This window comes from Labrus bergylta, chromosome 15, assembly GCF_963930695.1.
Source record: "Labrus bergylta chromosome 15, fLabBer1.1, whole genome shotgun sequence".
Taxonomy (NCBI): domain Eukaryota; kingdom Metazoa; phylum Chordata; class Actinopteri; order Labriformes; family Labridae; genus Labrus; species Labrus bergylta.
In genome coordinates this window covers 19,060,036-19,087,295 of record NC_089209.1, presented here as the reverse complement: position 1 = coordinate 19,087,295, position 27,260 = coordinate 19,060,036, and the positions used below count along the sequence as shown (strand labels likewise).

General features: G+C 41.0%; 1 protein-coding gene across 3 annotated transcripts in view; it reads right to left on the bottom strand.

Annotated features, from left to right (window-relative positions):
- LOC109989748 (kelch-like protein 29) overlaps positions 1 to 23,804 on the bottom strand; it is a 41,299-nt gene extending 17,495 nt beyond the window's left edge. For 2 of the 3 annotated variants that reach the window (XM_065964044.1, XM_065964046.1), the window contains exons 1-4: positions 23,035 to 23,804; positions 20,136 to 20,282; positions 9,522 to 9,720; positions 903 to 998 (exon numbers count right to left, since the gene is read on the bottom strand). In XM_065964044.1, the coding sequence (XP_065820116.1) occupies positions 903 to 998; positions 9,522 to 9,720; positions 20,136 to 20,282; positions 23,035 to 23,106 (514 nt within the window). In that variant the 5' untranslated portion in view covers positions 23,107 to 23,804. The remainder of the gene's footprint in view (positions 1 to 902; positions 999 to 9,521; positions 9,721 to 20,135; positions 20,283 to 23,034) is intronic. The other variant, XM_065964045.1, reaches the window with a different exon arrangement.
- Positions 23,805 to 27,260: the final 3,456 nt, after the last annotated feature.

Here is a 27,260-nt window from a genome sequence, read left to right as displayed (position 1 = left end):
CATTTCTATCAGATTCATGTTGAGATGAAAATCACACCATCTGGGAACATCCTCAGTCAATCCCAGCCTGTAGGTGAACAAAAACATGTTAAGCATTCTTAATAAGACATGTTAATAAAGTAGGAAAATAAATTGGTGTCTTTAAATAACACCTTCTATAGCTAATATCAAAGAGTATGCTTTATAACACGTCTAAATGTATAATTATGAAGGTTACGTATTCATGGATATTCTAACACTAGATGGCAATAGCGCTCCATGTCAAATTCCTATTAAACATAATATAACTCTTATTCCTAGTCTGAAGATCAGATTTTGAGTTTAAAAAGATGATTATAATACATTCAATGTGAAAATTAAAAATATCTAGACGAAGAAAGACATAAATGTTCATTTGATGCAGAATTGAACGCTGTGGTTTAATTCAGCTCTTCAGCAGTCCTTCAACAGATGGTCAATTTTACAACTTTGCAGAGACTGGTTTCGGTCACAGTTCATGTCTTTGGGGTCAATTCGTAGATAGCAGAGTTTTCTGTTTCCGCTCGGTTGTTTATTCTAGGTGTTGTAAAAGTTCAGAATATCCTGTCTGAGAGGGAGATTTAAGTCATTGATCAGTTCCTTTGTTCCTTAGTAAAATAAACCCAGATGTTAATCCACAGTCCTGAGTCCTGCAGGAAGAGGGGTTGTAAAACGTGACTGCTGATAACGGCTACCTGAGTGCTTTTGAAATATGATTGAATGAACAACACTCGACTAAACCTATGACATCTACTCTACTGCTCCCCTGTGAAACTAAATGACTGAGACTGCAAAGCTACAATTCTACTGACATTCACTTAGCTCATCTGACCAGTAGATGTTGTCCCTGTAGAAGGGCAGCCTGGCCAGCAGGTACCACTTACTGTTCTGAGGGTTGAAACAGGTGACTGCTGTCAGGGAGCGCTGGTTCATCCCCATCGTCTGACGCCCTCCCACCAGAACGATCTCCTCCGCTACACCTGGAGGACAAAAGTGTAGGAGAATGATCGATGAGGAGGGATGCAGGAGGATGAAGATGATGATTGGGAAGCACAACGGAGAGAAGGAGAGGTCAGGGAATGACTCCAAGTTTATAAGAGCCAAGTTTGAACCTAACAGGAAGGTAAACATTTTCATACTTGTCAGGAAATGCAAAACAAAATGAAAAATAGAAGTTATCTTTTGAAACTACTTTGTAAAACTGTATAACTCCATTATAAAGAGTGATGGTGCTGCCATTCCACTTTGTTTATATCTCATCTTACACATTATACAAGAGCTACTGATACAATCATTTGTACTGTAAACACACTCACAGTCAGTAGTGGGCCCTTGGGGCCAGTAAGGCCATCTCTGCTGTCAGAATCCCAAACTTACATTTTACAATTCAATATATTGTTTTTCATTATTACAATATGTTTTATCAGAATTGTTCCCTTTAGTTTAAATCCATTTCATAGCTACTCTCTCTCCTTCAGTTGTGTTGCAGTGTCATTCTGAGTATGAGGTTAACACATGAAATAACAATAACCTATAGTTGTGGCATCATACTGTAATGAGGTCATTATGACTTTAGTAAGGCAGTACTGAAGGCTCAGGTGTAAAATGCACGGCCCACCACTGTTCACACTAACAAACACTGTTTAGGTATAAGAGACACGCAAAATCAAGAAGTGGGGATCAATTTGAGTACATTTGTTCATGGAGATGTGCTGAGTCTTATATAAACACAGGTGCTGAGGACCTTGTGTCATTAAGAAGATACTTTTAACACTTCACTCTTGTTATGCCCGCCATAAGGCGGCCCTATGGGGCTAACAACAACCCACACATTGACCCATTAAAAGACTTAAAACACCTTAACAAAGCCAAAACAAAGGGACTTATTATCAACATGACAAACTAAATGATAACAAAGTCAACTTAGAAACTAACTGACAAAACACAACAGCCAATCCCTGACTGAGAGGCACAGCAGTCCCAACTCCAAATGCCTCCAGCACTGGGCTTTTAAGCACTGAGGCCAGGTGTGCCTTTATGTTCAATTAGTGGCTTCACCTGGGCTGGAGACAACAGGAAGTGGAGAAGGAACACACATTTGATAATCCTTACAAAGATCTGTGCTCTCAGACACAGATACACACATACATACACATACTCAGAGCTACTGAATAAAAAGACACCAGCCTTCAAAAAACACGTTAACAGGTTGGCGGGATGCCACATGTGTGTGTCTCGGGTCCTCTGAGTCTTCTGTCTTCAGGAGCAGCAGGCTCCAGAGAGCGGACAAGACAACAAGCTGCCAAACAGAAATGAGCTGTGTGTTTGTGAGCAGCAGGCAGGTGGAGGGGAGAGAGAGCGAAGAAAAAGGAGGAGGAGGATCCTGAAATACGGAGCAGGGGAAGGGGGAGTGAGAGTGAAAGGAGAAACAAAGAGAAAGAAAACTGAGGGATGAGAGGGAAATCTAATCTTTATACTGAAAAAACAAACAGGGTGGTAAGCACTGCCTCACCATATCGTGGACACAGCTTAGACATACTGGACAGCTTAAAGCTTAAAGCAAGACTTGTTTTTTCTTTGCTGTGATATTTTTGTATTTTGTCTTTGTGTAGTGACAGTGTCACTTCAAAGATGAAGGTCTTATTCACAAGCTTAAAAAGGAGCCATCATGACAAATGCTGAAGGTGTACGAACACTGGGTTGCCACCCTCTCAAGCAGCGAATGAAATATGTGTCGAAATTTGGAGCGATGCCTCTGGTTGAATCCCATCTTATCATGTGCTTTACTTTACCTTCATGGTATCACGCTCGGGACCTCAAGGCCCTTAAGACCTCCAACAGGCATTGGATACACAATCAAATATTGGGAGAGGGACGGTCGCAACAACAGCGAAATGTTCTTTGAAAAAATATTAAGTGGAAACAAGCTATTTTTGTCTTCTCTGCTATGAGCCTCACATTCACACAAATATTAGATTGACTTTGTTGGCATTTGTTCATCTTCAACATTAGTTACTGCTTAAACTGTATGCATTTGCATTTAATTTCTCATTATCATTTTTATTACCCCCCCCATTGACATTTTCTTCTCTTTTCATCTCTTTTTGTGTCATCTCATTAGATGTTTTACTTTGCTGATATTCACTGCCTCAATTAACTTCGCAGAGTTTTTGTCTATGCAGGAGCCAATTTGAGATTTTCCTTTTCCTGTGAACACATCAATAAATATTCTGCTGTTTAAAGTTCCTAGTTTATTAACTGTATGTTCCTATTTTTCATAATTAAATATTTTAATTTCCATTTTAAACACAGTGCATACTGTATGAATACCTAACGTCATAGGGCTGCTTGATGTTTTCAGTTTGCCCATGTACATATGAAGCACAACAAAACTGTTATTTACTTTATTTTTTTACATTGAATGTCTCTCTCACTAAGCTGACTTAAACCCCGATTAGTTTGAAACCAACTAAAGAATTCCCTCATGCTGCCTTTCTAATCACCTCGTGCACGTGTGCAGGTTGTTTCTCAACGCTTTCTACTCGGTCAGACACGTCAGTGAGAGTCCACATCTGTGTGTTGAGGCTCCTCTGCAGCTCTGACCCCTGAAGCCCTGAGCGCATTCATAAGCTAACACAACCCACCACCGACCTGTCAGAACCCAACAAAACAGGAGAGATGGAGGATTCACAGGGTTTGATCAGATGGTTGTGTGTGTGTGTGGGTGTGTATGTGTGAGTTTAACTCAGAAATGAAGCCTCACAGGGTCGGCTGTGAGTCAGGAAGTTTGATGGGAGTTGGGAGTTGGGTGGAGGGATGATGGGAGGGAGGATTGAAGGATGGAGAAGATCAGCTTGACAGCTCTTGTTGTCTTCCTGATGGAGTTTATACCCTTGGCATTTTGGGAAGAACATGTCTTCTCTCCTGATTCTTACTGACTCTTTGTTATGTTTTATAACATTTTTACTTTGAAAAACGTATACAGTAAGCAGACGTATTGAGCAAAAGTCTGCTTAAAAGGCATATTTAACCAAGGGATTAATGGGATCTCCACTCTAAGAAGATAAAGATCAAATGACCCACAGGTTATTCAGTAAGTTTGATCAGTAATTTCTGATCTAAACAGAGTTTCACATTAATTTGCACAATTGTTATTTCAAAATTTTCTCAGAGGTCAAAGGCTTTTCATAGCTTCTCTGCTTACTCTTATTAACTGTAAATATATTCCTTAATAAGAAATACAGATATAATGGAAAAGATCTACAGGGGATTTCTAGCTGCTAAATATAAGACAACAATGACACAGATAATGATACAGCCGAACAATACGTTGCAATCATAGACATAATATCTGCAGGGAAATACACTCTGCTTCTTTTTGGTTACTCTCTCTTTTTATCTTCTTCAATTCATCCCTAGCCATCCTCTTCCGTCTCCAGCCATTGTATAAAACGCTATCTTGACTGGTGCTATAATTGCTATAAGCAGGCGGGGGATCTGCGGGTATGTGATGGATGCCATTCCTCCTATTGAAAGTTGCTGTACTGCTAGAACAACATCGAAACCACTATTTTAAGGTGGAAAAAAAAGGGTTGTCGCTTTAAAATTAGCACTATGACAAAGTAAATGTGGTTAGTGGCAGCCAGGCATTAAACGCATAAATCAATATGATAGACATCTAAAAGTGTCAGGTGAGAATAAATGCGCCTGCTTGTTTATAAATGTGTCACACGTGTAAGCTTATACTGTATGTGTGAATATATTCATAGGGTGTAATACTGGGAACATTAGAAGTGCTCAGGCTATTACTCACTGAGTTTCACAGCCACAGAGACACTATAGCAGTCTGTCTGTCAGAGCTCGGAGCAGTTTATATCTCACTGCTGTTCCATAACCATTTCCTCTTATCTGTGTAGCTTCTCTCTAATCTCTCTTTCCCATCCATTATCCTTTGATTTCTCTCCCAGGGTGTTGATATGCAATGGTGAGGATCAGGGGCAAAAGGCTCCCAAATAATATCAGTGCCCAGTGAAGATTTGAAGACCATTTGGTGTGTCGGGATCTGATTTTACACAATTTTAGGGCTTTCACACTTTCAGAAAACTCTTCACCCGGAGTTTCTCCTGCCAGACCCCTTGTATTTCTTATGCAGCAAGTCCGAGTGAGCTGATGTGAGAACACAGCAGGATATTATCCGTAGAATTCACCTTGAGCCAATAGGAGGGGGAGTGACGTTTATATACTCTGCCTGCTGCACGATGCAAAGACTGTATTCACACAACGGTTCCGATTTCCATACACGTAATTAAACGGCTGCATTACTTTTTCTGTTCGTCAGCATGTCCTTCTCCGCTCTTGTGTTGATAGTGTGACTCAGCTGAACTACATGTGGCACTCATTATAGCGTTGTACAGCGGACTCTGTTGCTTAGTCTACTATTTCCGCTTACCTCAGGAGAGCATAATGAGAAAACGGCTTTTGAAGTGTAAGTGTAAGTGGCTGTTATTGTGTCTGTTTGGCATATATTTAGCTCTCTAGTGATTTGTTTGGAGATTTTTCATGGTCTCAAGTGTAGTAAACTGTGTTCAAAGGGTCAGTTTATTCTCATTACAGACATAAATTCAGTGATAAGCAATGCAAATAGTTTTGCAATAATTTCCAGAGTTTCTCTTAAGTTTCCTTGACTGAATATTAAAACAGACTAGTTTCTTGTATCTGTTTCGCTTGTAAAATAACATTAAAAACTCAACAGCAGGGTGTCCTTAAAACTCAGGATGATCCACTGATGTCTTAGTGAACAGATTTTAATGAAGTTTCTTTCTAACAAAAAAAATAAGTCCCTGAGGAAACTTTATGGGGTTTGCTGTGAGGATTTTCCAGAGTAACTGGGACAGTTTCACTGGAAAGACGTGTTCCTGAATTTTGTTTTAAAGGATGTTTCACATGAATTATCCTCTTCCCTCCATGTTCTGCAAAGACGGCGACGCTAGGGAATTAAAACGGAAAACTAGGGCAAATAAAAAACAAAGCTTTCTGAGAGGCAAGACACAGCTGGAGGAAAATGAGTAACTGTTGCGATGTGGATGAACGGCCTACTAAACTTCTCAGTCTTTAAATGTCACACATGTGATAAGATGGAGCTATCCAAAATGCACTAACTAATACAAAGAACCACGTCCTCATAATTGTGAGATGCATGGAGCGCAGGTTGGCCTAGCGGGTAGTTTGCACATGTACAGAGGCTGTTGTCCTCGAAGCGGATGGCCCAGGATAAAGTCCGACCTGTGGCTCCTTTCCCACTTTCTCCACTGTCTCTCTCCCCTCGGTTTCCAACTCGTTCGACTCGGCTACATGCAGTAATACAGCTGTAACCAGGATCACTCAGCCTGCTGAACATTGATGAGACTGAAGCTCCGTTCCAGCCTTGCTGCCGGTACAGTGGGTCAAATTGCAGAGGCTGATCCATGTTCCTGTTAACGCTGCTCGCTTTGGTTCTGAGCACCAATTGCAGCTTTAGGAACAGAGTCAAGTTTTCATGTGAAAACCAAGTACAGGTAATCGTTACTGGTCTCCCCCTTCCCTAGTCGCACTAGGAGGCCAGAACCATAATATTGGAGGCTATTTCATCTGGATTTACAGTAATTTAAAAGTTATATAAAAGTTGGATATGTTGACTCCATTGATAAGCTGCAGCAATATAAAAAACTCATCCTGCAACCCTCCAGTGAACAGCTGCATCCAACTTCCTCTCACTCGCACTGCTTCTTTCTCCCTCACTCAAAATATCCTCTCAGACTCCAGGAATAACTCACACAGAGTGATTAAACATCAAGGCTGACTAATTACAGAGAGCAGAACATTAATCCACACTGCCCATGACTTAAGACTATTTAAAAAGAATCCTCTGTAAAGCTCACAATTGTCTTTCCAAACTTCCAAAAGCTGTCCTGCTAAAATCATGTTTCTTTTGTGTTGTGTGTTGGTTTTGTGCTAAAGAGAAAACTGATAAAGCAGTAGTAGGAAGACTTCAGATGGAAGTCATCTGATGATTATGTCCTGACGAGGTGGGAATCTTGGTCAGCCTTCTTTCCCTTGGTGCAGTGACTGTCCAACGAGCTGCTGGCTGGTGGAGGTGTGAATCGGTGGATGAATTTCAAGAGCCTAACTTTGGATGTGGAAGCTTATGTGATTGCCAATCGAATGAAATCCAGATTCCAGGATTTTTGATGACCATATGGTGTTTTAGTTTGCTTGCATTATGCAAGAATGTAAAATAGTTGATACACAACAATATTAACATTCAGAACAGATGTAGAGAGCAGTTAATATCCTGTTGAAAGACTTGCAAGAATTTGGTTACAACTTCACACATATCACAGGATCACACATATTGAGTGAACTTGCCACATAATCAAACTCTTATCTCCTGTTATTGCTGCATATGTGTGGACGTGTTAGTGTAGCTCTTATCCTTTCTGCTTCTTGTTAACAATGTTTGTGTGTGGCTGTGTGTGTGTGTGTGTGTGTGTGTGTGTGTGTGTGTGTGTGTGTGTGAGTCGAGCTGGACCCCTGTGTGTCCTCCTCATTACAGCTCGTTTGTTTGAGTGGTATTCCACTGTGCTTGGTTGAGTTAACAGTTTGTCCCGACGCTCTCCCATCTCCTCGAAGCTAAGCACATAGTCACACGTGGAGAGACGGAAATGGATACACAATGTGCTTTTTGTGCACTTACACACAAACAGCATATATTCTAAGTCCTCCCTGTACTTTTCAGTGTCAAACAAACCCATGTATAGATGGAACAAATCAGGTAGCATGGTATGATTAGCTTTGTGAGTAAACCTGCAGCTGTTACAGTAAATCTTCAGGGAAGCGTAATGGCAGCTCATCAGACGCACATCAACACTCTGATTGTCAAATTAGTAGCTAATGGATAAACAAACAGTCCACAAAACACACAGAATCCATTATGAGAAACTCATAGTTTTCCCTTTACCCAAGACATTTTTCTGAAGACACAAGGCTGTTACCAAAAGACATCGACTACATCACCCTGCCTTTTCGAAAAAGCTCTTTAGGACGAAGACGTGACATGAGGTAACTTCTTAAACGATATCACAAGCTTAGCCTCAGATTAGTTTGAAACTTCAGCAGAGCGTGTTTGTTTTTTCTCATTCACGGAGCCATCAGTGTATTATGCATCATGAATGTATTCGTCCCTGCAGCTTTTATGCATTTAGATAATTGTGCTGTACTGAGCCACAATCTCCCTACACACACTTCTGCCTGCAGAATCTTTCTGTAGGATGCAGGCGTTGTTAGACTTTGCTTGAAGAAAGTGTTGGACCAAGGATGACTTATTGAATGATGCTGAGCACATGTGATGCCGCAAATGTCTTTTCTCAACAGAAAAGACTTCTTCTTTGTAAATCCTCATGCGTCTGTATTACAGCCAATTAAAGATGCAAAAGTGAAACTCAAAAATCCCCCCTGAACAGTGTTGTCTAAACTGATCTCTCCATAAAGTGCCTTTGTTAGGGCAATTATCTTTATCACTCCGAGCAAAAAACAACTTGTGCTGAATGGTTAGGAGTGCTGTTGTGAGGCCTATAATAAGATGCAGACACTATAATTTGGCAGCTCTTTACAGGGGGAAAGAGAGGAGTCCTGGACAACATGAGGGAAAATAATCGAACCGTCATGGAGGCCTAACAGACCTTACTGTTCTTAGCTGGTGTTAAATTGTTGTTAGGAAATGTTTGTGTGCTGGTTTTCTGTAGCAGAGTCTGAAGGTGGGTTCAGAAGCTCACAAAACTCAAGAAAGCTGTTATGGTTGGCCACTTTCAATTTTTCATGGCAGCAGCAATCAGGCTCCTCTCCAGCTGTCTTCTGTTTGATTGTGGAAAGAAAAAAAAATGAGCTGACACTTGGAAATATGACCTGTGTGAGGATTATTTTTGCTCGATCCCAGGACCTTTTCTTACTGTCTGTTCCAAAAGTTAGAGCTGAACTGGGAAAAAGACGTTTAGGTTTGCTGCTCCCTTTGCTTGAAACAAATTTAAAAAAGAGCTGAAACTTAACGAGCTGGTTTCGTTTTGATGCTTTTAAACGTGTAACATGACCTGGAGGCAGACACATCTGGCTGTTCTCACTAATGTGTTTGTAGATGATCTTGATGGGTGTCAAAGGGTGTATTTATTTAAGTCTTATTTTTGGCTGCTTGTTGTTTGTGTGAAATCCTGTTAATTGTGCTGCTGCCTGTCTTGAGAGATTTGTAATCTCAATGAGTTTCTTTCCTGGTTAAATAAAGGTTAAATCAAATAAAATAATGAAAAAAGCATGTTCAGTAGTTGTTTGTAAAACATGATGGAGCTCTAAATCTCTGCTTTCCAGTTTGGTGAAAATCAATATGATTCAGTGGCAGGTCAACATCTCCTCATGCAGACTTAACCCCTCTGCCAATCTGTTGTGGTAAAATATGAAGAGCGTGTGTGTGTGTGTACCAGCAGATAGCCTGGGCCGAGTCCTGGGCGTCTGCATCTCCTGCCGGGCGTGGGGCAGCATGTGATAGCGCTTGGCCTCGTTGACCAGATCCCGACACGCCTCGGACGATTTGATCAGCTCCTCGTTATCGACCACGTTGAGCAGGTAGGACGGGTGGATGAAGGGAAGACGCACCACTGCCAACAGCTCTGATAAATCCTGAGGAGAAAAAGAGGAAAGACGGACTGCAGGTTGACAATAAAACCACATAATGGAGGCAAAAAATATAGAAACAAAAGCAAACACTAGATAGATAGATACTTTATTGATCCTGAGGGAAATTTGGAATTTGTAGAGAGTTTGTAGAGAGCAAAATTGCAAGAGGAAGATCAAAGAAGTTTAATATGTACAACATGAAACAGACAGAAAAGTACACAGTGGATCACACACTTATGTCTTTCATAAAGAACAGATGGTTTTACTCCCACAGCAATTATAATCCCTTTGTTTATCCTACAATATATTTCATTACAACATAAAGAAGAAGAAGGCAGAAAAAGCAGCTATCGTGTTTGATAAAAGCCTGGGCTGTTAGGTGAGGACACCTGAGGGTAGTGAGAGTATTAATCATTTAGTGTCAGAGTCAGACTCTCACAGCATCAGGTCAAACACACTGCTGATGTAAGATTTCTATTTCTATATGTGCAGAAGAACAGTTTTGACAAGTAAAATCTCCAACAGCGTCATGACTGCAAGTCTTTCAACATTTTGTATTTTGGTTGTTTGGGGTAGGTAGTAGTATTAGTGTCACCATAGTCACTACCTGGAGCTTGCACGTAAATATCTTAAGGGCTAACTCACACTAGGCAATCCGTACCGGGCCTAAGCATACTTCAGCCCCAAAGTCCAGTTGGTTTGACTGGTGTGAGTGCTCCGATCGGTGCTCAAGCGCAGTACACAGTCACGTTCAAGTACACGTGTTGTTCTCAGATGTGCAGACGTGGACGAGACCGCGCGTCCCTTTAAAAAAATGTTTTATTTTTATTTTCAAGTCCGCCTGTCTAAGCATGCTTCATGATCACATAAAGCCATGCATGTGTTGTATTACAACGTTGTGCACAAGAGGTTCTCAGGCCTGGTTAGTCGGGAGCAGTGTGATAGTAAGCCAGTGAAGGAATGGGGGGGAATCGAATGCTTAAGCCCGGTACCAGACAACTGGGCCTAGTGTGAGTGCACCCTAAGTCTGTTGAAGATGGCAATGCTGTTTGGGCTGTGATGGCTTATGTAACTTATCAGTAGATCATAGGAGCATTTGAAATAAAAACACAAGATATGTGTGCCCCAATCAAAGGATAAGTGTACAGTGAAGAACCCCCCCCTTTTCCCAACTATGCCCCTATTCTTCTATAACTGGGATTTGGGGTTTTCCTTTCATCAGGGCATCAGTATCTTGGGTTTATTTCAAATGCGTAACCTCTCAGTTACATGTTTGCATTCGTTGATAGTGAAAGCCCAAAACGAGTCTGCAGGAATTAATCCTTCTGTTTCCATATTCTGCTTCAGATTTTTGCATCTTCTGACAGATTGTGTTTCTGCAGATAGCAAAATTGAAATTTAGGCTCAGCATAGAGAAAATCTAAATGATGCAGTATCATCACCTATGGGCTTTAAGGTAAGAAGTATACAGACTTAAAACATTTACAAATTAATTGCTTGTTATTTGCATCATTTCCTTTTAGGGCTTTCAGAAGGGGAGTACTTGAGAATGAGGATCAGTGAACGAAAAAAAACCCAACTGTCCTCATCTATGGCAACAAAGATTTGTATGCATGGCCATTCCATTTAAGCTTGTGCATATATTTGCATTCATATACTCTATAGGTGTTCAGACACAGTGGCAGTAGATACTGTTTCCATGGCAACCATGTCTATCGTTTTTCCTGCCAAAAGTTGTTTTTTTTTGTTGCAGGTGTGTGTATGTTACAGTACGTGTGCTTGACTGTAGCCTCCATGGCAGGCTGATCAATGCAGACAGTCCAAAATGTAAACAAAGCTGGACAGAGCGACAGAGAGCAGTGACCCTGCTGACCCAAAACGATGTGACCGAGCAGCGTTAGGAGAGAGCGACAGAACAATGGAGTCATAGAAACATCTTTCAGGGGAGAAAACGATAAGATGACACTCTGCTGAAGTGTCTCCTTCTCCCACCAGAGGCCATAATGTGGCCCATCTGTTTGAGACTGATGTCCTCATAACACAGAGGAGGAAATAAAAGAGCAGAGGAAGAGACAAAGGAGGCAGAGGAAGGAAAGAGAAATACAAAAGACAAGAGAGGGCGTAGGAGTCCCGAGAAAAGGCTGAGGTATCTAATGTGAACTGACGTTAAAGCAAATAGATATGAGAGACGATGCCAACTGTCCCAGGGCAGCCATGGAAATCTGCTGATGACATTTCCTCTGTGTTGGCGCTCAGAGCTAAATTCTGTCGTGCAGATGGGACTGTCTGTATCCCTCCTCCACAGAGTACACAGTTTACCCAGCAGTTTACGAAACAAACAGCTCAATACACACATAAACACCGGTGCCCCAGCATGAAGGTAAAGTCAGAGCAGGCTACTGAGCACACTGAGATATTCTTCAGGGGAGAGTTAGTGTCTCTCAAGGAACTTCTAATTCCAATTTAAATGCCTCCACAGTGTAAGATTTATCCCTCTAGTCACTGAGTCATGTCAAACTCAAACAGAGGAGACTAAAGCTTACTGCTCTTACTTTACTATTACAAACTCCTTTGTTCTAGGGGCGTCAAAACCTCACCTATAATGCGGTGTTATGACACAGTGTCATGCTTATAATCATGTGTGGACAAATCGTATTTGCATTTTTGTCCAATTTATCCTTTTTAGTCAAAACTCGTTTGAATTATTTGTGTACTTTTAAGAGAAGAAACTCCACTTCCATTAGTTTCAGTCCATTTTTGCTCACGAGATTATACATTAGTATCCGCAGGTCGTCTGAAATAGGTCCACAGCTGACCGTTCTGACCTTGAGAGCTAAATTAAAGCTGGATGTGGGTCAGTTTCAGCCAGGTGGTGCCCTCAGTTACACAGGGGGGATACATGTGCTGAAAAGGTGGAAGTGGAAGTGGAAATCTTGCTCCTATTTGGAACAGCAGGTGGACTTAATACAATTTTATGTTTTTTCCTCTTCTTTTCTATTGCCAAGTGCAAAATGCAATAAATTCTTTCAAATTTTGTGGGTCTCCTTTCTCTGTAGTCCAGATCAGGTTTTCACAGGATAACTGTGAACGCATCTAGTGCAGTTGCAGTGGATGCTGCGATAGATATTAATGACCACGAATATTAATATGTGAGAATGGAAGATTGGTCATTTATATTTTCTTTGAATAACAAACTGCTTGCAGAATAAAGCAGAAGAATTCAAAGGCATCAGGTCGAGAGTTTAAGCAATGTTTGAGCCCCGTGCCCATGTCTTGTCATCGGCACAATTGTCTTGGTGCACTGTAAACCACACCCAGATCAATATTCCCAGCATGCAAGGACGCATACACACACACACGCACGCACACACACACACACACACACTGTGTTAACTTTTCTTGTAAAATAGTGAAATCCAACAGTCCATACTTTACCATCTGGAATTTTAGTGACACAAAAACACACATCTGTTCTCCTGCCAAACATCTTTGGAATGGTGATAAAACTCCCTCAAAGAGACAACATCTGGTCTCTGCAAAAAGGTAAGAAGTGTTACCATGGAGATATCCACCAAAAACACACCCACGTACACACATGCAGTTAGGGATTTGTTGATGTGAATGCAGAAAGAGACAGATGGGTGGACATCAGACATGCAGCCTCTGTGGGATGATTGTACTGTTTTATAATCCTGTGTTGTTCGTGGTCATTGTTGTTAATCTGGTTTGTGCATTAGTTCTTAAAGTAATAATGTAAAATCACTGAGGCTGACCTCGGGTTAAGAAGACAAGAATGGATAAAGTTGTACCATAAACAGAGTGGGATCTCCCCTCAGTATGTTCTGTATGGTGGTGTGTGTGGTGAAGGGTGGGGGTATAGTGCCTGGCTGTTTTTTTTTTTTTTTTTTTTTTTACTTTAATGCAGCTCTTCCTCCAGCTCTCCGTCTGTCCCTCTATATCTGAAAAGAAAAAAACCTCACCATCTCTAATTCTAACGAACTCCCTCAATCTCCCACTTCTTATTTTATTTTTACTTTCATTTTTACTGTCTCACTCCGCACCTACGTTCCCACTCCACATTCTTCTTCCCACACATGCATATATATCAGGATGGAAATGAGGAGGCGCTGAACAGTCGCTGCTAATATTTAAATTCAGTGTCACATTACACAAAGATAAATGATTCCTGCTTTCAACTAACCACATAAACTACTCATGGAGTAGTTCATTGTTTACTTTGAATTAAAAACAGTTGTCACAATTTTACTTCAATCGGGATGAGCATTATAGACTTCTTGCAGACAGTTCTTGTTTGCAGCACCTGCAGTGTGTTTGTGTTATTGGATTACTGATGGGCACTGATTGTATCATTTATATCACACATAATATAAAGTATGGCAGGTCAATTGAAGTGCCTCCTAGACTTAACTATGCATTTATGCAAATCTAATCCATCTAATTCATGTATAATGTGGGACTTGGCAGTTCACTCTGTTTATTCTTTGTACTGCTGATTATGTTGTCAATAGGATGTTACGTTGTCTTATTTCAATCACTTGCACTCAGTAAACACTCTTAATCAGCCATGAGTAGGAGGATTAATTCTCTGTTTGCTTTGCAAACCGTTTACATTTCCCCGTGTACCTTCGTGTACCCATCACTTTAATGCATTATAGTTTAAAAAAAAAAAAACATTTGTAATAGGCTCAATGGAAGTCAGGTTTGCCTTTCTGAAATGTCTCAACAACTATCAAATAGTCTGCCATAAAGTTGTAACAGGTATTCATGTCTCAAGCGGGTGGGGCCTAATGAATTTTTTTTTTCTTTTAGAATAAAATTTCATCATTTGTTGACCTTTGACTATTTATCTAATCATAATATGTGCAGGCGTTTATCATGCATTGTGTACGCATGGTGAAGAAAGGCTGCATGCTGGATGTCCGCCATACGCACCATGTACTAAAAGGTAAGGATGTTTGTGTATATGTGTGCATTTGTGATACAAACACGGCAATTAAAAGTCTACAAAACACTCTGACATTTCTGCACTGAGCTGTGAGAGCAGGCGGCATGTATCTGAATCATCTCCAACAGCCTATTGGACTATCTCATGCACAGGCAGCATGGAGTGTGTCCATGCAGACAAAAAGTGTGACTGGTTCATTTTTATCATCTCTCCTCTTCATGTGTGCATCCTTCTCTGCTTTTACACAGAGACAGAGACTCATTAAAGCTTCAGTGATAATTGAGAGATACCGTACCTACTCTTGTCTTCAATTTTTAAAAAAGTGCTACATTTCTAATGAAGGTTTCAGAGTTTTTTCCCCAACTTGTATTCATCCATATAAATCCATTTTTCCCAAGACAACCCTAGAGTGCATCCCCATGTGCAGCCTCAGAGGGCTAACAAACCCACTCAGCAGAAGTGACCACAGTACAGTGTTCTTGTGAGTGTGTAAATGTTTACATGCGCACACACTCATGACCTCTTTCTTCTGGTGACACATATGTTCTTCAAATTGACGCTTCAGTTGGGTTCAAGAAATTGTTTAGCTGAATGTGTTTGTGTATTAAAATCAGCCTGACTATGTGTTTGTGTCAGCCAGAAGGCTGTAAGGGGGGATGGAGAGAGATGAAGTGGATGCCAGACGCTCACTGCTGCCCTGAGCATTAACTGACAGGTGCAATGTGGTTTCTCTGAGGCTGATTTCAGCATGAGTTCATTAAAAAAAAAAGAGGGGCTGCCTTCCGCTCATCTTATTTAGAATATATTGACTAACTGCTTTCTGTGCATCCACATAAAACGTCCTGGCCTATTTTTAAAATCACTGAATTGTCAGATCCCGACCAATTTCTAATACACTGTATCGAACCAAAGCTGAAATACAAGTGATGTCAAGTGTTGTGTGAAAAGTCATTTGTCATTTTAGGAGTAAATAAATTGTAAAACTGTGAGGAAAACTTAGTTTTTATCCTCTCACTGCCTCCAAGCACATCTGTCCTTTGGTCATTTTATCATCCGACTACATAATAACATCAATATTGCAAAACGATTGATTATTTTACCTTAATAAGTGCCAAGACAAAATATAAATCACATCATCACCAGAGTATGTAACTCATAACTTTTATATTTTTTGTATTGTGTCTATATATTCCAATATGGACACCTAATAAGGAGTTTTGCCATACACAGTGTGCCTCAAAACAAGTAGAAAGAGAAAGCTCTGCTCTATAAAACCATAACTTCACCTGACAGAGATATAACTGTGGTACAGTGACAGTAACTGTGGCAACTCTCAGAAAAGAACAACTTTCTTCTGTCTTTCAGCATCAGTTACTTTAAATAGTTCTTGAATGCAAGCGTGATCACTCTAACGGCTCCTTAACTCTCCCATTAACTAACGTCCACAGACAGAGAAATACAGACGCCTGCTGCGTGACAAATCTTCAGTCAAGGAAAACTCAAACCTCAGTGTCTTTCTGTCTCATAATAAACTATTATTAACGCTCTAACGCTCCCGCTCTGTCTCTGAGCGATGTCCGGACTGTTTTCTGCTTCCATCAGATGTTAGTGACAGCAGAGCAGAGAAAGTAAATTGCATATTATTTACCCAGTGCCTTCAATATGCCACTTTTCCACTCTGTAGCCCGCAGTTTACAACCCCACATCACGCGCTCAGACACACAGACACATAGATGAATCCATACGCACACAAACTAACTGACTGAAGGCTTTAAGCTTTTCAGTCTCTTCACCTGAGGTTTCCAGTAATTCTGTGACATTCTTCCTGGCATGTTATTAACATGTGCCACAGGTTTGCAGTTGCAAAAATAGATGAAATGCTTGTCACCTTTTTGTCTATTTTTTTACTTGCCTTTTTTTTGTGGTTGTTGGGGGAATTTCTCACGAACGTTTTTTTTTTCCATTGGGCTAACAATGACATTACTGTTAGTATTTTTTAAGGAGCCCATATTATGCCCGTTTTGGGGTTCGTATATTTAATCTATGTACCTACTTTTGTACGTTCACAATAGCTAAAGTCCGAAAAAAGTGTCTGTTTTCATGTACTGCTCCTCCTTGCTCCCTCTACGCTCTGCAGATCCGCTCTGTCGTTATTGGTCAGTTGCTCAGAACGCTTCTAGAAAATTTCAACATGAACTGCAGGGCTTGCCACAACCAGCCAATGGGCTTAGATCAGTGATCTGACAATGACGCCACACTGACAAATTTTTATCGAGGGGGGCTAGAACCGAGCGTTACATGCAGCTAATGCTACAGCTAACAGGAGGACGTAGGAGAAGCCGCGTTTCCGCGGACTTTGAATTTTTGCACATAGATGTGCCTAAACATGCACAGGACTCTTGGAAAACACACTAAAGGGCATATAAAACCAGAAAAAGCATAATATGGGACCTTTAACTTTCATTTTTTAGATAATATGCAAAAGATCATGTTAAAAATGTTAACATCAAGTATCAGCCTAACTTTGCCCAATGAACACGAAGTTGCACAAAACAGTGTCTGAGGTTCTGTGCGAGTGATCTCCTGCTGCTCTCTGACTCCCTCTGAAGGCAATGACGAGCTGATGCTGGACCATGCGTGTAAAACTGAACCCTTCAGTGTCACATTGTCTCCTCCTGAGGCATGATGGGAGCAGTCTACACGCTCTCTGTTCTCATCCTCTTCTGTCCTTTCTACAGGCCTGCCGGTCCTTTTTCCCGGTCACACGAATGATTTTAGCTTGAGCAAGAGCTCGATCACACCTCTGCTGCCTGGATGTCACAGAGGAATCATCTCTTGGATATCAGATTAGAACACAGGGCCTCTTTTTCCATTACTTTTCCTCCTCGCTCGTTTCTGTCCTGCTCTGCTTCTTTTTTCACTCCAACTCTTTTCCCTCCACTCCTCTGCTTCTTTAGATGCAAGGTGACCTGGTTGTCTCATCTCAGGAACCAGTGCGCTGGGCTGTTAAGACAACCGAGGAAAATGTTCCATTTCTTTTTTTCTTCCTCTACATCATCTCAGTAAGTCACCTCTGCACCTCTCCATTAGAGTGTGAGATTGCAGGAGTCTGCCCGACTGAGCTGGTCGAAGCCTTTTCTAGTCAGATGACAGGGATCAAGTTTTCTTTTAAAAACTGCATCAGACATGTTGGGAATTTCGTATCAGTCAACTCACAATGTCATAAAACTTTTATTTTTTATTTTTTTATAGCATTTATTTTGCATTTTCCAACAAAAATAATACACACACCATAAATGTCTTACATACTTTTTGCTTTTTAAAAATCTTGCCACCTAAAGTATGTAGATTATCACCTGCTTTTAATGGTTTTTTTGCCTCACTTAATCCTTAACGACGAAGTACTCAGTGGCATTAATGGATTTCTACATAATCTCACGGTATGACAAATCCAAGCACTACCACTAAATGTTTAATCCACAGCTAATAAAAATCTAAATTGACGTTATTAAAGTGAGAGCCAATAAAGAAGCATTGATTTTGGAGGTCTGAACAGTGTGATCCAGCTGATACGAGGCAGTTCTTCCTCTCTTGCTGCTTGATGAGGAGTCATTACTCTGAATGAACGACTCCTCCACTGATGAAGCTCTGTAATTTATCTGATAATAATCTCACCTCCACGTTTAAGCTGCTATAAAAGAGTTGAATATTATCATGTTTTAATTCATTGCATTGTGTCTGAATCCATGAAAAAATTCAAGATCTGACATCTTGTATACCTGCTGGATGGATGTCACCCTACGGGGATGATCAATTATCTTTTCAAGGATGTGGGCCGACACTCTAACTTCTTGACGCTCGAGTCGTATTGATTCCTCATGGAAGAATCCCATGGTTATGATAAACAGCCTCCAGGAATAATTTAAACACAATGTGGCACACTCAAAAATGTGGGACCACTTTTGTGTAGATTTTTTTTTTTTCTAGCAACTTCCAAAACCCTAATACAAACCTGTGCGTTTGTTATGGGTTGTGTTGTCTGTGTGTGTGTGTCCTCCCTCTCTGAGTTCCTGGACAGGTTGGTGCTCCGCCCATCTCTGGGGGAGACTGATGGAGAAGTGGAATCACCTGTGTACGCATGCAGCCGATGAATAAAAGGCACGGGGTGCAGGCTGCAGAGGGGTGGAAGGAAGACAGCGCCATATCTGTGTGATGCGACGCAGGCTGCTGGAGTGCCAGATCATCTCCGTTACAGTTGTTCATAGATTTGTGTACCTAAAGCTGGTCATTTCTTGTGTGTTTCCTGTACCATTAAATACAGCGACTGTTATTTTGAAACCCAACTCTGGTCTCCACCTTGATTCCGGGTAAATATAAATTTGTTGTTCCCCGCATCCCCTAGAACTACGGGGTACGTAACAGCGTTAATGATCATTATGAAATATAGTTTAATTTCATTCACTTTGTAAAATGACTGTAAAGCAGAGCAGTGACGCCTAGGTGAGCACTTCAGCTCCCACCTCAGATACAACCTGGAAGGCAAACCTGATGCTCTTGTGTCATCATTCCTGTATTTTGCAGAATTCATTTCTGTTGCTGTGGTACCATTCCTGAAACCCGTAATAACAACAATCAGAGAATGGACTGTGTATGTTTCTGTTGCTTTTTGATGCTGTACAGAATTCCATGTGTAACTAAAAATAGAGCACATTGTGAGGACAAAGCACTCCTGGGATTAATAACAACTGCTGTGTTAGGCTGTATCTGAAGCACAAAGTTGATGAACACCCCCCCAGAGAGAACAAGGAGTCACATGTTTGTTTTTTTCATGCTGTGTGTACGTCTCAGAGCTGACAGAACAACCACACTAACACAGCTTTGCAGACATACAGTATCTGTCCTGTCAGAGGGAACAAGCGTTTCACCTCGATTTTTTTTGTCTCATGATACACGAACAGTACACTGTATGATCTGCTCAGAGTAGACACACACTTCACAAACATTCATCAGCTCTCTCTTTCTTTTATTACCTGCACTGAAAAACAAAAAGTCATGATAACATTAAAATTCTAAGTTAGTTTTACTTCAAGTCTATGAAAATGTTGTGTTAACTCACTATTATTCGTTTATGTCACGGCAACTAATTGAAAGTTTTCAACCCTCCCAACAGCTCTGGCACGCTCTGTGTATCAGGCCAACTCTGACACCTCTCCATTAATGTCCATAGATCCTGTTTGAGCATATGTGTAATTCGGTCCTATTTGTGTGAGAAGCATGTCTCTCAATTACACAGGGGGATTTATAAAGTATGTAAAAGTAAAAAAAAAAAAAAAAAAAGTAAACATTTGGGTGTAACATTGCATTGTACTACAGTAGTATTTGTTGAAACTCAGAGGGAAAAGATGCCCCATAAAGTCTCACCACAAGTCATGTTAATATTGACATGCATTACCTGAGTGGCAGTGGAGATTTTGACCAGTGTGTCCACCTGGTACAAGCTGCTCCCATTCTCCTCCCTTGACAAAACGCCAAGACAGACAGTGTTGGTATCCTTGTTGGTGAGAAGCTCGACGTTGCGCCACATCGCCATTTCACGGAGCTAGATCCATGGAAAGAAACGTCAATCTCATTGTTTGTAAAGTAGTTAGCTAAAGTGTCTAGGAAGGTGGTAGAAGGGCAACTCAGCAGATGACGTTTTTCCAAGAGGTGAGTATTTATTTACATTCCCCACTCTCTCCCTGATTTCCTTATTTTTTCAATAACAATTTTATAGACATTTTCAAACAATATAACAGTTAGAAGACATGTACAAAGACTAAAGGAATAAAAACAACAGCTACAAAAAACAAACCAAAACAGACAATACAATTAAAACCAGAAAAGGCAAATGAAGTAGGACATAAAATATCCCATTTCCTCATCATGCTCACTTCAAGGTTTTATTAACCTGCCAGAGTCCATTAAATTTAAATCCAGCCTCAGCCTGAATAGGAATGTCCAGTGCCCGTATTCAGTCCAGAGGGTTTCCAATTCAGGTAAGAGAATCCTTTTGACAATAAATCTAGATTCTCCAAGGGGAGGTAGTCCATGAGTGGTTGCCAAGTGATCAAGAAGGTCCATTGCCCTTCAGCACTGCACTAATCCTCTCATGTGGAAGTACAGAAAAAATCTCTTTGTACCACATAGTAACAGTGGGAGGTTTGCTCTCCCTGATTTCTGACTCTATCCACTCTACTATCTTTACAATAAAGGCACAAAACACCCAAAAATAAATCTTTAAGAAGAAGAAATAAAAAAGCATTGAATTGATCATTTACCACAAACGTATCTGTCAATCAATCCATCAAAATATACAGCTACATATGACGGTACTTTGTCTCCCTGAAGAGGTCCGATATTCCCATGCTGAATGTGATAAGCAGATGCAATTTCAATGAATATATATAATTTGATAAGGCTTTTTTTTTTTTTTTTTTTTACAACAAAGGAATTTATCTTTCATTTACAATAGTACACTTTGTCATGTTTTTTTACGAAGGACTTTTTGATCCAGTAGATGTCGCTCCAGCTTGATACCAAAACAAACTGATTGGCCACACCATCGCCATACTGAAGCCATCGCTCTCCTCCAGTGACGCACCTCAAACCCCTCTCCCCTTGCGTTTGCACGAAGGACAATCTTGTTCTTGGCCCAAACTGCAATTCCCTGTGGCCTAAAATGTTGTGTTAGCAGTCTAATGTTAGCACACTTTGGTAAGCTAGTAGCTTCACATTGTATGTAAATTTACACAAATTGGCTGTGATTTAAAAACGCTTACATGACATTAAAATAAGAAGGGAGTATTTTATTCTTATTTTCTCTAAATAGCTTTTATCCACAAGGGGAGGAGCCAACCGTCCTGTCCATTTAAACCTAATGTACTGTTAATACAGCTCCAACGATAACACAGCCAGCGGGACTCACACTCCTCACTCATTGCAGAGAGCCATGACTCAGAGAGACATTAACAGAGGATACACTTCATATCTGCTTTATTTGTGTGTACAATGTTACAAATTCTTCCTTTAATGACCAGTTGATTGCGACCAAACTAATCTTCCCAGATGTCTGCAGCTTCTTTATTCCAAAGATTGCAGGGTTTGAAGGATAGTGCATCATTTTTGGTAATCTATGACACTCTAATATTGGTTCATTAAGTATAAACCTAAAGTCAGCAGCTGGTTAACTTAGCTTTGCCTTAAAGTCTGGCTCTGTCACCAAGTGGATTTTGCAAATGGAGCTGAATGCAAATGAAAGAGACTGCAATCTGACAAGGACTAAACAGCAAACTTGAAAACCCTGAGGATCATAACACAGCAAAGATCTCATTTCATATGTTTAACCCACATTTATGGAAATGGAGAGGTGATTCAAGTATTTTGTATTTCAGACTTTCCTGTCTTGTGTAATTAACAGTAAAACTTTCACTCTCAGAAAACACTTTACCAAGTAAGTGGGACATTATGTAATCAAAGGGGAGTAATTCTGACGCTGAGACTTGTGCTGCAAATATCACAGGAAGAAAAAGCATAGCTATTTAATTAGTGAGCTTTGGAGGTGCCTGTAGACAAGTAGCTGTGCATTAGGGAGACTCAAGATAGCTGTTTTTTCCCCCTTTGTTTCCTGTCTTTACTCGAAGGAGAGCTTAGTGTAACTGACTCTTTGCTGAAGCTTGATATTTCATGGACATGCTCGAGAGTGGTATTGATCCTCCCATCTACAGTTACTCTCTGCAAGGAATAAAAAGAATATCAAACCTTTGAGTGAAGAAAAAAGCAATCTTCCATGTAATGTTATTTTCTGTAATGCAATCTTCTCTTAAGCTACAAGAAAGTTGAGATTTCTAAATGTTTTCTGTTTAGTGTTTTTTTGTGTGTGTTTCAAAAACCAAGGCTCACGTTTAAACTTTATGATATTATCCATAACCTGCTCTGGATGTGTTCAGAAAGGAAAGTGCAACATATCGGGTAAAAAGCCAAGAGTTGGAAGCATGGAAATGAGTTTCTTTCACTGCTGGTGATAAACTAACAAATCAATAAAATGTTTGCTGGTTTACTAAAAAAAGGACTTTTGTAACTTTGTATTCAAAAGACTCTTATTCTGCAGAAATGTATTTTTTTCCCTGAAACATGTAGAACTCCAACAAAAGTAAAATGATTTATTCATGTCTTGATAGCTCTGGGTGTTATTTTATTTCTAACTTTCAACCAGATCACAACAGGGGTTTGCTAACAGTTTTACTGTCTTTGACACTCTCTTTAACTACGTTATGAATGTTTTTTTTCCTCAAAGATAAGCATTCTCTACCCACCTCGGGGAAGTTCTGCAGTGCAAAGGCTTTGGTCATGTTGTGGAGCTCGGTGCAGCTCATGGCTTCAGCCATAGCCAGCACTCCCCCAGTCAATAAACCAGGTCAGAGACAGACAGAGAAAAAACAAGAGAGAGACACATATTTAGGCAGAGACCGAACACCATTCAGGCAACAATAAGAAGATCACAGATGAATAAAAGCTGGAACAGGCAGAAATATCAGCTGAAGGTGGCACAGACTCTCAGTCTAACAGGGCATTGGTCTGAGACAAAATGTATAATAACTCAAAACAGCTCAGAGGACAAACAACAGGGGGAATCGATCATTCACAGCCCAGGCATGAGGTGCTGGATGTCAGGGCGAGGATTTGGGATCAGCTGGGCCACTTTAAAGAAGTCCTGTCAGTCTACTAAACACATACACACGCACACACACTACATCATACTGCCCTGACGCCAAGCCAGCAGGGATGCTCTATGCGCTCTTGTTATAATACAGCAATTTAAGGATCTCTTATCTGTGATCGTTTATTTTTTGTTTACACAGAACACCATTTATAAGAGAGGGAAATGTTTTGGTTGTGTAGCACACATGCACACGCACACACAAACACACAAGCGCACACACACACACACACACACACACACACACACACACACACACACACACACACACACACACACACACACACACACACACACACACACACACACACACACACACACACACACACACACACACACACACACACACACACACACACACGTAGGCCAAAACCAGAACAACAGCAGCACCAGATACTTTTATCAGTGAATACAGAGGGCCTGATTCAGAAAGAATGGATCGCTGCGGCTAATGGCTTCAAATAGTGTGCCTCATTTGCTCTCGCTTTCCGCACTAATGATATTCAGAGGCAAACATGCACATAGAGTCATCCTGCTCAGTAGAGTTTGCTCTTGTTTTGCGTCTGAATGTTGAGAGAAGCTATCAGCACCTTCACCTTCAAGCAAGGACAACTGGAAGAAAAATATATTAAACACTCACATCCTCGTCATGTGCAATGGCTCCAGACTGTCTCCACACATGTGGATGAAGGGTGGAGTCCTGACAGAACCGTACTGATTAAACCCTGGTTATAACTTCCCCAAATGATTGCCTGATGGCTCATTAAATATGTGCAAACAGCACCGGTGCATAATACAAATTTCCAGGTGATGGTAAATTCAAAGCTTTTTTCAAAGGCAACTGGAGTGGTTGAAGATTTTGATAGTTGTGGTTTGTTTATATATTCAGTATTGTTAACGTTGAATATAATTTGTTAACTTTCTGGGACAAACGGGAGGCTGAGGTAAGATGTGGCTGCAGGGTGCAGATTGATTGATATATTTCTCAGGAATTCATTTTGCTTACAGAAAGACGACCATTCTGTGCAGTCAGAACTGCATTTGATCACTTAGTGGCTTAGCAACAACCACTATACTGCTATAGGAAAAGTGTCTAGTTTGCCTATAAATGCCCCAGCACTGTACACATGGTTATAGATGCTGCATGTAGCAGAAAAGATTGCCTAGGAATATCTGATGTGCATCCAAGCTTGCTGATGGAGGCAAAAACAACTGTACACACTCAAAGCTGCTCATACCTAGGAAGGACTCTACAGAAGGTGTTGAACTGGAACTTGTTGGCGGCTTCTAGGAGCGTCTAAGCGTCGGCCGAGTCGATGACCAGCGATCCCGTATAGATAAACTCAATCAGCATCTCCAGCATGTCGGTGCTGATGTTGCTCATATTCAGTTCCAGCATCTCCCCACTCCGCGTCTACCCCTGACAACCTGATTAACCAATCAAGGCAGAGAGAGGCGAGTTAAGGCTAATCTAAGAGGAAAAGCTTGAAAACAAAGGGAAAAGAGAGAAGAGGGGGATACAGAGACAACACCAGCCTTTAAAACACAACTAGGGCAGCAGGCAAATGTGGAGACAATGAGAGAATCATTACACATGAGGAACTTAAATTCAAAACAGCGACTTTTGGATGGTTTCTATTTTTCTACGGGACGAGTACAATACGACTATGTTGCTGCATCTGAAACAAAAAGTCCTCTCGGAACAAAGATTTAACAAACGTTTTCATGAATGCATAGTTTCAGAGGTGGACATGAATACATGGAAGGGTGTATACAAGATAACAGACAGAAAACAGAGAGAAAGAAACAGACAGACATTTGACTGAATGTAAAGGACGCTGGTAAAAGCATGTCATACTCTCTCTTCCTGTAAGTGTACACCGCTGCTCTGTGTGTGTGTGCGTGTTGGATATCAGATGAGAGTAGTCACGCAGGCTGGTGTGGTGTAAGAGGTGCCAGGGAGTGCTTGTATTAGCAAATTAAATAGAATGTGATCCCTTCATAATGCAGAGCCTGAGATGTGCACGGGGGGGTTGAGGGTCTGAATTCATGGGATCAAACGTCAGGGTTTAGTTCACATACAGGTATGAGGGAGTTGAATAACAGCTCACCACCTGTGTTTAATGTCCCATGTGAAACAATAATCCACTCAAGGGCAAAAGAAATTGAATAAAAGCTCTGCCGAACGCGTTCCCCCATCTCTTTTCCTGTGGCTATGGACATCAATAATATGAAAAGCAGCCTCCATGAAGATGGATGGAGGCTGTTTGCTTCTGTCACTCATGTTAGTGCAAAGTATACAGCTCTGTCTCTTTGTGTGTGAGTGTTCATTTTGTGTGTCTTATCCTTTTCTGTTATTTGGATTTGAAGTCACGACAAGCAGCCAGCATTAAATAAGACAAAGACAGCAAAACAAACAAGCTGAGACAGGTGGGAGTAATGGTCAGAGTGACGATAAGGGGAGTGAGGTGGTGGGGGGGCGGTTTGAATGGGGAAGGATGAGGAGGAAGCAGAAAAGGAAGAGAGGCAGGGTGAGACGGTTTCTTCCACAGTGAGCCACCAGCCATCCTTCTGAGGGACGGGTTGTGTTGTGATGATCCCTGCTGCAACACTCATCACCAGCCTGTAGTGTTTGAACGGAGACATTATTTTGACAACACGTTCGGAAAGTCGGAGGGAAGACGGACATCTGAAATTAAAATAAAGGTGATGGTGTATTTCTCTTGATGAACTTTGGCTGGAAAAAACAAGAAAGTTACTCTTTTTCCTCTTGCCAAGTAAAAAAATGAAAACACAAAGTGTTGTAGAGAGAAATGGAAGGAGAACGTGATTCAGGGTTAAAGTGATGGAGGGAGAAAAGAGTGGGAGTAAAAAAAAAGGAACTAAACATAAAAGAAGAGCAAGAAGATCTTGATATATTTGAGGAATGTGAACCAGCTCAAGTGGTAGTTTGTTTTGTCTGAAAACTGCTGTTCAGGAAATGATTTTTTTATGAGCTTCTAAAAAGAGGTGGATATTTATGCTGCAGAGATGAATTTAAGTAGTGAGAGAGGAAGTCAGGGAGGAGAGGAAGGCGAAGGGGGGGCACACTCTGGAAAATAAATTTGTGAAAAATACACCACACACACACTTCTTTATATATCATCCTTAAAAGAGCATATTTTCAGCAAATGCATTCAGCTTGTTTCTCAACGACCATCTATTCTGTGGAAGTGCTCACATTGTCGAGATAAGGTAGAAGATTACTCATGTACAAAGTTGACACTGTCTGTTTCCATGCTCTCCTATCCTCATTTGACCTCACGCAGGTCCCAGCTCCTCCTACCCACAAAGCTGGCAACACTCTTGATTTAATTCTGACTTGGAACTGCTCAACAGCAAACCTGACTGTCACCCCTCTGCATCTATCAGACCACTTCTTTATTCAATTCATAATCTCCTTGCTGGAACATGTTTTGATGTCATACCATCAAAACATGCAATCGCTCAAGCCAGCTCAGCTGTCTAACGAGTTAATGGCTGCCATGCCTGCCCGTAAGGTCTTTACCGCACTCTCTACAGACGAGGCTACAGACATACTCTGCTCCACACTAGCCTCATCTCTGAACAAGCTCTGCCCCCTGGTGTCCAAACCTGCTCGCAAAACCCACCCTAGTCCATGGCTCACTGAAGTCATAAGAGAGCAAAGAGCAGGGCTGAGGTCAGCAGAGAGAAAATGGCAAAATTCCAAACAGTAAGCTGACCTCAATGACTTGTCTAGTTGAGGCAAAGACTTGTCTCATTCTCCTCCAGCCTGAAAACGGCCAAGACAACATATTATCA